The 12,694-nt window shown below is 40.1% G+C and overlaps 1 protein-coding gene across 4 annotated transcripts in view; it reads left to right on the forward strand.

Annotated features, from left to right (window-relative positions):
* The window catches only part of NTN4 (netrin 4), a 41,459-nt gene extending 31,309 nt beyond the window's left edge, over positions 1–10,150 (forward strand). For 3 of the 4 annotated variants that reach the window (XM_032221816.1, XM_032221818.1, XM_032221817.1), the window contains exons 6-10: positions 2,600–2,813; positions 4,072–4,175; positions 5,567–5,635; positions 7,839–8,009; positions 9,518–10,150. In XM_032221816.1, the coding sequence (XP_032077707.1) occupies positions 2,600–2,813; positions 4,072–4,175; positions 5,567–5,635; positions 7,839–8,009; positions 9,518–9,651 (692 nt within the window). In that variant the 3' untranslated portion in view covers positions 9,652–10,150. Of the gene's footprint in view, positions 1–2,599; positions 2,814–4,071; positions 4,176–5,566; positions 5,636–7,787; positions 8,010–9,517 lie in introns of those variants that run through there. The other variant, XM_032221819.1, reaches the window with a different exon arrangement.
* Positions 10,151–12,694: the final 2,544 nt, after the last annotated feature.

Genomic DNA, 12,694 nt, shown 5'->3' on the forward strand with positions numbered 1-12,694 from the left:
TTAGAGTTTTTAACCTTAGGCTTCTTTTATGTATACATACCTGACAGATGTATTCTAGTATATACTTTGCATTTAAAAATAACAATAAAAAATTTACAACTAGGAAGTACTGCAGAATAAACAGTTCTTTTCTTGTTACAGTTTAAGAAGGAATTTAAAATATACTTATATTACAAGTTATTTAATACCAATATTAAAGGTTCTCTAAATAAATACTGCACACAATATCCATGCAACATAAAGTTGGAACAAGGGAACCTGAGTTTTAATTCAATCTCAACTACATTTCTGCTCAACCATGAATTTTATCAGCCTCAACCTAGACAAATAGAGTGGTCAGAATTTATATCATGTAAAGCTTCCATTAAGAAGGATTGTATGATATGCATGAAGATGATGAACTGTGCAGTGCTTTGGATTCAGTTTAGAAGAGCAGTAGAATATAGAGTATAGTGAACACAACTTCTATCTATAATGCATTGAGCAGGCTTTGTTTGATTCCTTAAAGTAGCTACACAATCCTGACAAATTACACATATCCTTTAATGAATTGCAAATAGATGCTTTATTTACATCCCTATATGCTCCAAAAGTATTTTTTTTTTCAATTTAAACCTATAGCATTACCCAGACCTCATATTTATAATGTTATTGTTCCATTAGAATTAGTTAGTTAACTACCGTATATACTCGAGTATAGGCTGACCCGAATATAAGCCGAGGCACCTAATTTTACCACAAAAAACTGGAAAAGTTATTGACTCGAGTATAAGCCTAGGGTGGGAAATGCAGCAGCTACCGGTAAATTTCAAAAATAAAAATAGATACCAATAATGTTTTTGAATATTTATTTCAAAGAAAAACAGTAAACTAGCGGTGTATTCAATGAAATACTTCACTCACCTCATGATGCTGATGTCCCGCTGTGATGATGATGTCCCGTGCAGCCGCGGGAGCGATGTCCCGCCTCCTATGACACACGGCACAGTGATTCCTATCATTGGATCACTGTACCAGAGGAGGTGGGACATCGCTATGTGGCTGCTTGCCATAACAAGGAGGAGGTGGGACATCGTTGCAGAGCGGCAGGAGGGGGAGGAAGGGGAATCGTAAGACAGCCCTGCATTACATTAGAACGTGAGGAGGGGGGATGGTGCGGTGCGCGCTGCGCGGCAAACTGACACAGAGGGAGGGGAAACTCACAGGGGCACTGGGCCATTCACGAGTGTCACCCAGCGGCATGGCCCCGCCCCTTTTTCTCCTCCATTTCGGGCAAATTTTTCACTGACTCGAGTATAAGCCGAGGCGGCTTTTTTCAGCCCAAAAAGTGGGCTGAAAAACTAGGCTTATACTCGAGTATATACAGTAACCAAAGTTTTCATGCAGAATTTTAAAAGTGACTAAAATGCTAGCCCATGCTTAATCTTTAATTTAAGAATTAGTAGCAGGTAAAAATAATAAAACTCCGCAGCAAGCGTAAACAACTAGAATGAAACAGTTTCAAAATATTATCAACATTTAAAAATATACAGGTAAAATTATTAGTAAATATCTTAATCACATAATGAAAATTAGTAACAATGGGCAATATTTTTTTTCCACACTTCATTCTTAAAAACACAACAAAACAGCAATGAACACTTTTTTAAAAAGTGGGGATTGCATTTGTAAATGTAGATGTTTTTCCTAAAAGTCAGTAAACACAAGCAAGAATACAAAATAATTATATACGTCAGTCAGAAATCGGTTTGTTTGAATTCACAATCTCAGTTTCCAATTAAGTAGATATATAATTACAGATTCTCGTAGTATTTAGCTCTTTATATCTTTTTTATAAACTTTGCCAAATGTAATTCATACAGCTAATAAAAAGGTACCATTTGACATTTGTTATACAGTTACTTTCCATGTTAATAAAGTGGTAAACAAATAATATAAAAACCCTCAACTATAGACACAACATTAAAATGAATGTGATCTTTTCAAAATATTAGGAGCACCAGAGTTTGTACAGTGATGCCAAAAAAAGATCTAAATAATAATATGTAATATTATGGCCAAATCAGACATGATGGAATAAGACACCTTTAAAGCATGAAGTTCTAGTTAACAGAAACAGAGAAACCAATGTAATGAGCAGAGATATTAGAGGAATGGGAAGTAGAATGTTTATCTACACACTGGTCTTTTCTTCAAATGTTTATTTCTAGTATTACAGATCTATTACACGAGTTCATATGAGAATAAAGCCCTTGCTGTATAATGTGTGCATTATTTCATACACCTAATTTATACATGTCTTCTTGAACCTAATGTCCCCTCTCTCTATATTGTTGGGATTGAAATGTACTCAATTAGTTTTGCTTTGTCTGTAACTGTAAACTCATATATTTGAGAAGAGATAGGTATAGGCATAATTTTAAGGAGAAACTTTAGAGGAAAATTTGGAAGACTCTACAGAAATATTTCCCCTGGATATTATAAATAAATTAAATATTCAGGAAAAAATAACCAAGAGGAACAATATGCAAAGAAAGCAAGCTGTCATTTCTATTGAATATGAAGAGCAATCCCTCATATGCATGTTCTGAAATTGCAGTGTGCTCTTGCAACCCCATTGGATCAGCCATGCTTCCTTTTAGCAACAGCACTTTCTGTGACCCCAGCAATGGTGATTGTCCCTGCAAACCTGGAGTGTCTGGTTCCCAGTGTGATCGGTGTATGGTAGGATACTGGGGATTTGGACATTATGGCTGTCGACCATGTGATTGTGCAGGAAATTGTGATTCAATCAATGGAGACTGCATCAACAGGTGAGTAGAAAAACTGAACAAGTTGGCTTATCATAATAAGGACAGGAATTTACCTTTAATAATCCTGTGTCTGAAGTAAAGGCCACAAAAAAGGTCCAAATTTACAAACAGATTCATGCTATTTTATGAACAAAATTTAAAAAAACTTAGTAGTACTTGACTGCAAGATATACAAAATCAACATCATGACTTTTCTTTCTGCTATTCGGCTTGAATCATTAAGATTTGAAAGTAGCTGAATGTATTAAACCAGCATCTCCAACCTTGACAACTTTAAGGCCTGTGGACTTCAACTTCCAGAGTTGAAGTCAAGTCTTAAAGTTGCCAAGGTTGGAGACCACTGTATTAAACTATGTCATCGGCCCAAAAGGTAGCATCAGTGAATGCATGCCTTGTTCCCCAAGTGTTTGCTATACTGCTCCATATATGTTGGATTAGAGAAAGTTGAGACCTGATAAATCTGTTGAGGTTATGCTTGGAACAATTGTCATCTGAACAATTTTGTTCTATAAGGGAAAATCACGATTTTCCATGATTATATTTAAAAGGCCTTTGACAACTTAAATTGGGTTTTTTGTTTAAAGTCCTGGAAAAAATGGACTTTGGTGGGAATTTTATTCAAGTGGGTCAAGGTTGTTTACATATTACAGCAAGCAAAAATTATTATTAATGGTGACTTAACTAACTCATGTGAAATTGGAAGGGTACAAGACAAGGATGTCCTTTGTCTCCTTTGCTGTTTAACTTGGTGATCAAAGTTTTGAATAGAGACATCAGACAAGACGGAAAAATAAGAGGTATAAATATTAAGAAGGAAGTTTATAAACGGAGGGATTTTGCTGATGATTTGGTTGTATTTCTGCAAAAAATAATTTAGAATATTTGATGAAGAAATTAAATGAGTCCGGGTCTCTATAGAGCAATGGTCTCCAACCTTGGCAACTTTAAGACCTGTGGACTTCAACTCCCAGAGTTCCTCAACCAGCAAAGCAAAGCTGGCTGAGGAACTCTGGGAGTTGAAGTCCACAGGTCTTAAAGTTGCCAAGGTTGGAGACCATTGCTATAGAGGGTTTTAAAATAAACAAACAGAAAACAACGATGCTGATTAAGAATACGACATATAAATTCTTAACATTATTGTTTTTTTAACTTACTTCTGATTCTCTAAATCTTATGAAGACAGTTCTCTATAATAACACTTGAACTGAAATGAACTGATTTCATAAGAAATATTTCACATTATTTCCTTGATTTTTAGCAATGCAGACAGAAAGTGGTACCATGAAATCCCTGCACTTAACAAGAGTGAAGTAGATTGGGAGTGGGAGGAAGAACAAGGATACTCTGCTCTTCGGCATTCCGGTAAGAATGTGTTCACAGGCCTGCTAGTCATCTCATTAGGAGGATAATCTTACTGATTAATAATCAGTGAAAAGTTGATTTTAAGAAATAGTGGGAAAACCATCAGGTCACAAATAAAAGACAAAATGAAATGATTTTTATTACCCAGATTTCTAGGCCTGTTTCAAAAAGCCAGAAAATTAAGAATACACTGAGCAAGAATTGGAGTATGGGTAGGCAACATACTGCTTTTCTTCCAAAATATATATTTTTTTATTTTTTTAATTAAAGATGAAAGATACTGCTTTTCTGAGGGACACATTCCCCTTCCTGGACCCAATGAACTCTCTCCAATCATTGTTTCTGGAATGAACATTAACTGAAACCCACTTTTTATGCAAATAAGTAACTAATGTTATTAGGTTTCCATTATTAATTTTAGACTTTTATGTGTATCAATGTAGGCTTCTTTTCTTTTTCCCAAAATCAATTCCTTCTGAAGTTTTAGCTTGGTATATTTAAAAGAAAGAGTATCTCATTAAAACCATCGCCTGCAAGATTGTGTAAGCTATCCCTTGTGATTTCACATTGGCAAAATATTTATTAATATTTATATTGCTGGATTGGGCAGAAATATTAAGTGCTTTCATTTTTATATTCTTTCTAGTGTATCTAACTGAAGGGACAAATTATTGTTAGAATGATTAAGAACGTCACACAGAGAAATTACGAAGTGTCAGAAGATTTAGTCTGAATTATCCTATCATAAGTTTTTTTCCTGAAGAAATGTTACAATTGTTGGTAGTAGTAGAATATATTCTGAAGTTTTCCATTTCTTTTATGAAACAAACAAGGAACCCTTGGAAACCTGGGAAGAACTCCACAAGAACTCAAGAAAAGTCCTGTTGCATTAGGCCAAGAGTTACTTCTTATTTCAGCATTTTGTTTATCATAGTAGTCATCCAGATGCCTCTGACACAATAGGAGATGGAGACCTACCCACCCCCTCCCATAGTCTATCCACTGCAATTAGTATTTGTGGGCAATTCGATCCAATGCATAAAGCTGAAATTTCAGAAATATCAATCCCAAAATTAACCTCCTTCAAAATGTTCCCCATTGGTGGCCTATTAAGACTTCAAGGAACTTCTTCAAATATTCTGAGCAATTCAGGACTTGCATGATACACACACAATATTTCATGTAAAAATAATCAATTTCTTTAAAGAAATGAATCCTTCCAAATTACAATACATTAAGTAATTGTATATTCTTTTATATAATATGCTCCTCCCAAGTTCAGTTCAGGGAATATGGGCAACCATGTCATTCATTTGCGGTTTGTAATATGTTGTAATAGCAGTTAGAAGTGTTGGTGATTCATGGTAACAGATGTTTTGGTGTTTCCACAGGAAAGTGTGAATGTAAAGACCAAGTTTTGCAAAATTTTAAGATCTTTTGTGCCATGAAATATACATATGGTGAGTCAAAATACATACATATACACCCATATGTTTCACACATGTACAGATACATATACATATACATACACACATACATACACACACACATACATACATATATACATACATACAGACAGACAGACAGACAGACAGACAGATAGAGATATGCTATTTGTGCTCATTTCTAATGAACAAATTGGGGTAAATTATAAACACTTTTCAATGTCTAAATTCTACTTTTTTGATTTATATTTATGCGGATGGTGTATCCTGATATTAAGAAGCTATTAATGTACCATTTCGATTGTTCTGTAGACTGGAAAGTGCAAAGATTATCAGGTTTTTCTTGGCAAGTTTCCAGTGCTTTTAGCTGTTGCATCTGGCCCAGTACTTAATTGGACAAAAAATTTCCTGACATGGAAATGAAATCAGACAAGTGTTAAGGACAGAGATATTACAAGAAATCAGTTGGCAACTGTACAGGATTCAAGTACATTTTTTTCTCTTGCAGAAGATTCCTTAGCAGACATTTATTCATTTCAAATTCTTTAATTCTACAAGCATGATTCACCAAAATAAATAGAAATGATTTTATACTGGATAGGTAAGAAGGTATCTTGAGTTCTACCATGATTTTAAGTATCTGTTGCGGATCTTTATAGGGTAGGGTAGGACTCTCGCTTGGAGAAATAGTTTGCTTCTTTCAGATAGGAAACTGCATTTGTTACAACTATATATGTTTCACTTTAAGGAAGCAACACATGGATTTCTTCTCCTGTTATTCTGGACTAAGTTGAAAAGTAGCCTGAGGAGAAATCAATAAGAATAAGCTCTACGGTCCCAAACTTTTACTGTAAATTACTTAAAGGCAAATAACATGCATCGAATTATAGCTACCAAGGCAGCATTCTGAACAAGTGCAACAGCAACAAAAATAATCTATGATTTATTTCACAATATTTTCTTTTTTACTGGATGCTCAGAAAAAGAATAAGGGAGAAGGCAAATGTGTTGTGGTCATGTTAAAAAAACTGCAAGCTGCTCTCTGCTGCACTGTTAAAATGGAATAGAGAAGAATCTTATGATGTGTTAGATGCACAAAATATACCATCAGTAGCAAATCCTATTGTAATAAAGATGACTTTCTTTTGACAATTTAAAAAAATAGCAGATTTCAGATTTCCTTCTGCTCCTCCCAGCAGATCCTAGCTTCAGTATAAATCCTATAGATGTCCCCATATTGATGCGGATATCAGCAGTAAATATGTTAAAATACCAGGAAAAAATACACATAATAGCATGTATGAAATAGACTATTCCTAATATTAGCAGATATTAGTGTGAAATGATGTACTAATTATGCAGACAACATCATTCAAAATGGAAAATTGCTTATGGACACTACATTTTTCAACTGCTAGGCTGATTTGGGAATTTCTTTTTCATAAACTGTGAAAGTTACCAACATATTTTGAGTGCTAGTTAAAGTCTTTCCAACTGATTGTATGTTTTATTATTGGTATGTGTCCTATTAATAAGGCATGTTCCATGAAAAATGTATGATTTGATCTATGGAATCAATTCTATTCTTTCCTATTGTATGTCACTTTACTTCTGGCAGTTATTTGTGATGACAGAACTATTTCTAGGTTTCTAACTACGGTAAGTTTTCTGAGTTTTGCCAGTGTCTGAGAAAAACTTGGCCGCTTTTCTGCCACATGGTCCGGCAATGGAGCGGCCTGTCCTCCTTCCCTACTCTGACATCGGAGCACTGGCATCTTTAAAAAGTGACTAATCGGTGACAGGGGATTGGTACAGAGCAGCTATGAGGACCACAAAGAGTCGGAAGCAGAGCATGGGGTGTCTCAGTGGGTGGGAGAAGGCTTTGGGACACTAGAGGCAAGTGGTCTTGTTCCTTCATTAGGCCATCCATGGTCTTCCCCACCCTAAGGTACACATTTACACTTAACAACCCCGACTCATTTAATGAATGCATTGGGGAGAGCAGGGATTAGGGCTCATTCATTTAACATGATTCACTTAGGGTCCTACCAACTTCCTTTCAACCCGTGACCATGATGGGCAGGCTCCATTATAGTTGTAACCCTTGTATTAAAGATTTACACTGCACATTGCTTTTAGTCAATATTTATGTTTCATTCCATTCCAGTGGAATAAAAAGAGAAGATATATTCTTCCTTCTGAAATTGTCTTCCCACAGTGGTAAAGGCAAAGATTTTGTCTGCTCATGATAAAGGGTCTCATGCTGAGGTCAATGTGATGATCCAGAAAGTACTGAAATCTACAAAACTGAAGATTGTCCAAGGAAAACGGATTCTTTATCCAGAATCATGGACTAATCGAGGTTGTACCTGTCCAATACTTAATCCTGGTAGGTTTATAGATATATTTATTTTATAAAATCTAAATTATATATAATTGATTATATAAATCATATAGATAACTAAATAGATATTGCACTGTTTGTATATTTCATTTTGTTCCATGTGCTAAAAAAAGCTTGATGTTTCTGAAAATGAAACTGCCATACTGCCTATATACTGTTAAAACAATTTAATATAATATTAAGCAATTCCTTCACTGCTTACCCATTATAATATGTACTAATTACTTTTATCAGTGTGGATCTTCTACACTCCCAGCAAAATTAAACTTAAACCTATAAAATAGTGTAAGTAACTTAATTTTTTAGAGAAACAAAAATTGTTCTATAGCTACTTTAATTAACAAAGTGTTATGCTTTTTCCCATGTAATTTTGCTGAAGCCATACAATTAATGAAGCAAACACATTTTATTTAAAAGATATATAAATATCTTTTACTGTAAATGACAGTAGCTATAATAATACTGACATCATCTTGACAATATCATGCACACAGCAATAACAAAAATATATTGATTAATTTACAACCGAGCATTGCATTTGTTACAATAAACATGATGAAAAACTACTTTATTTTAATTTTATTTATTAAATTTCCACACAACCTATTTCATTGAAGTGACTCTGGACAGTTTACAGCAGTAGTCTCTTGTACATTATTTCTCCTTTTCTTCAAAAGTTAAATGCAGCACTGCAGGCTACTGCTAGATCAGCAGGTCAGCGGTTCAAATCTCACCGGCTCAGGGTTGACTCAGCCTTCCATCCTTCCGAGGTGGGTAAAATGAGGACCCAGATTGTTGGGGGCAATATGCTGACTCTCTGTAAACCGCTTAGAGAGGCCTGAAAGGCCTATGAAGCGGTATATAAGTCTACTGCTATTGCTATTGCTACTGCTATTTTTTAAATTTCATGATAAGTACTGTATTTTTCGGACTATAAGATGCACCTTTTTCCCTCAAAAAAGAGGCTGAAAATCCAAGTATAATCCAATTATACACTGAACACAACATTTTTTGCCTCCCAAAACCCTGCCCCCTTCACCAAAATGGCCATACAGAGCCTCTAGGAAGCTTTTAGAGAACTCCTGGGGGCTGAGGAGGGCAGAAATGAGCAAAGAATGGCCCGTATTTTGCTCAATTTAACCTCCCCCCCAACACCCAGGAGCACTCTATAAGCTTCCTAAAGGCTATCCATGCACTTTTTTTTAATGAAAAACGGGCCATTTTTTGCTCGTCCCCACCCCCAGAGCACTCTACAAGTTCCCTAAAGACTATTCATGCCCTTATTTGGGGGGGGGGGGGAATGGGCCCATTTTTGCAAAAAATGGGCTGTTCTTGGGAGGTTTGCAGAGTGCAAAAACTTTTTAAAAAATTTTCCTCTTCAAAACCTTGCTATGTCTTATACTCCGGTGCAACTTATACTCTGAAAAATACGGTAATATTTATTCAATATATGTTAAGCACAAATAATTAAGATATGTCTATTTTATTGGCAGGATTGAAATATCTTGTGGCTGGATATGAAGACGTTCATACAAGCAGACTGATAGTCAATATGAAAAGCTTTGTTCATCAGTGGAAATCAGCTCTGGGAAAAAAGATTTCCCGTTTTACGTGTAAAACTTCATGAAAAACCTCTGAGATTACATCTGGAATGTGAGGGAACAGTGCCAAATGTAGTATAAAAAGAACTTTAATTCATAGCCCATTCACCTTGACTCAAAACACCTTATTTCAGATTGCAGAAATTGTTGGAGTTCTCTTACACACCCTTTTTTCTATGCAATAGGATGAGAAGTATGAACTAAACATAACAATCCAAAAGTGTGGTATTATGGTATACATCAACATCTGCATTCCTGCAACTCTAGCATTTTTATTTTATCAACAATTATCAGTTTGGTGTGGTCAAAGCATTTTTTGAACAGAATTTCCTCAGTTTTTTTCTGGACTGAACCAAGATACAGTGCTTAAAAGTAAAACCCATTAATTTGGCAGAATTTGCCTTGTCATTACATCCTTAAAGGTCTCATAATCAATATAGATTTAATATCAAATTTAAATGTTTTATTTAAGCTAAGGTGACCAGACATCCCGCTTTTGGCGGGACACCCCCGCTTTTTTATACATTTTCCCGCGTCCCGCCCGCTTTTTTAAAAGGCACGCTTTTTTTGGCGCTCGCAGCTCCCGCCCATCAGCTGCTGGGCTGGCTCATCGTTCTGTTCTATGCTACCTACAAATTTAAGCCAGCCCAGCCTGCCGCTCATTGATTTAATTGGCCTGGACTCCAGCCAATCAGTGAGCTGGCTAGGATGGAAAACTTTAAGCACGCACGAGGGTGCTTAAAATTTTCCATCCCAGCCAGCTCACTGATTGGCTGGAGTCCGCTTAAGCACGCCGCGCGAGTCGTGACTCTCACGAGTCTCCATTTCATTTCGCCTTCGCTGTTTGTTTTTGCTGCACTGCCCTGGTGAGTAACTCCGGTGCCGGTGGGAATCGGGAGGCTTCGCCGCTTCGGGTGGGCGGCGGTGGCCTTTAGCAAGGGAAGGGAAGGCCTTCCCTTGCGAGCTACTCATGAGAGGAACTGGGGGGGGAACCGGGCAACCTGAGAGAGGGGAAGAAGATCGTCCCTCCCCGCAACTCCCCGGATTTTGGAAGCCGGGTGTGTGTGGAAGGCGGGGTTTTTGAGGAAAGCGCTTGGCCATCCCTGTTAGCCGCAGCCCCAGACGGAGGAGTCAAGCCCGAGCTTTCATTGCCGTTCCCGCCAGTCGCAGCGGGGAAGCCGGCATCAGTGACTCCGAGGTGCGCTAACTGAAATGCGGTCTTCCTTTAGTCTCTGCTTGCAGTCTCTGGGATGATCGTTGGCGGGTGGGGGAAGCGAGGGCGCAGCTGAGCCGGGGAGGCAGAGATGAGAAGTGAGGGCTAAAAATGCAAAGCGCGCCGAAGAGAGCAAGCAAAGGATCCCCAAAGCGAAGGACGGGCGGGAAGCGCTTGACCAGCATGTGAGAAGGCAGGCTGGAAGTGGCCGCGGAAGGGAAAAGAGGCGGCCACGTGTATCGGTTCTCCTTGCGGAGGTTCGTAGCAAGGGTCCGCTGGCAGGTAGGTTTGGGCGGGGCGAAGGCCTCAGTCGAGGGAGTGAAAATGGGTGGGGAGGAAATGGAGCCGAGCCCGGGGAAAGCAGGGAGACTAGCCGCGAGGAAACCACGGTGCCTGCCCTCCAGCTCAATGGATACCTGGCCAGTAAACTCATGGTACGGGCGAGGGTTGGCCGGCTGGGGGTGGGGGTGGCTGCTGCCGAGGCCTCCAGCCTTGCAATCCTGGGCGGGAAGGCGAAGGTTAGCTCCGGAGCTGCGGAAGACCGTTGCACCGGGAGGCCTCCGCCCTGGGGATCCCCTGCACCACCCATTCGGATTAGCCCCAAACCCAAAGGAGCCTGGGCGCAGGGGTGCAAGCCAGGGATAACGGGGTTTGGGGGCTCGGAAAAGGAAGGGGTGATCTCCCCCTCCATTCGTCTGTCCCACTGCAGAGCTCCTCCCAGGGGAGGGGGAGGCGGCGAGTGCGCTGATCCCCGTTTGCAAGGGAAGCGCCGCTGCCCACCCAAAGCCTCCCAATTCCCACCGCCGGAGTTACTCACTCACGTGAAGCTGCCCGCCCTTCCCTTTTTCTTTAAACGAGCTTCAGTTTCCGAGGGGGAAAAAAAGCTTTATGTGCCACCATTATTGAGTTCCTCATCAATTGAGATCCGCCCACGATCAACTGAGGCACCTGCAAAGGCATCACATCGCCACCACCCATGTTCACGAGGCGCCAGGCATCGCAGGGCACAGAGGAACTCAGCAGACAGACGGGAGACCGGGGGGTGGGGGAGGAAGAGATCCCGTCCAGGGTAGGCTCTCCGCTTTTCCCTCTTTTTACCCTGGATGGGATCTCTTCCTTCCCCCCTCCCCCGGTCTCCCGTCTCTCTGCTGGGTTCCTCTGCGCCCCCCAACTGGCAACGATCAATTCCAGACCCTCTAACTGGTAAATAGACCTGAGGCCATAAGTGGAATTGGGGTCCGTGGGGTCCGTGCAGGGAGGAGAAGAGAGATTCCTCCCAGCACGAACTCCACTGACTAAAGCGCTTTCACGTGGAGGGAGGAATCTCCTGTCCTCCCAGCTCCCTTTCGCCCGCAGCAGAGATCAGGCGGGCCAGAGGAAGCACTTTATTCAGTGGATGCGTGCAGGGAGGAGGGGATATATTTGTTCCTGCGCATAGTCCACTGATTAAAATACTTGCTTTTGCTCGCCCGAGCTCTGATGCCGGCAAAAGAAAAGTCCTTTCCTTCACCTGAATCCCGCCCGAGCTCTGATGCAGGCACCGTGGGGTCCGTGCAGGGAGGAGAAGAGAGATTCCTCCCAGCACACACTCCACTGACTAAAGCGCTTTCACGTGCAGAAAGAATAAACTGACAGTTGGTCGGAGGGAAGGTGGGGGTGGGGGTGGCAGCTGAGTGTCCAAGGAAGCCAACCCAGACAGGCATCGCAGGGCGCAGAGGAATCCAGCAGATAGACGGGAGACCGGGGGGGGGGAGAGGGAGGAAAAGATCCCATCCAGGGTAGGCTCTCCGCTTTTCCCTCTTTTCACCCTGGACGGGATCTCTTCCTTCCCCCCTCCCCAAGTCTCCCCTCTGTCT

The sequence above is a fragment of the Thamnophis elegans genome, chromosome 7 (genome assembly GCF_009769535.1).
Source record: "Thamnophis elegans isolate rThaEle1 chromosome 7, rThaEle1.pri, whole genome shotgun sequence".
In the NCBI taxonomy this organism is placed as follows: Eukaryota; Metazoa; Chordata; class Lepidosauria; order Squamata; family Colubridae; genus Thamnophis; species Thamnophis elegans.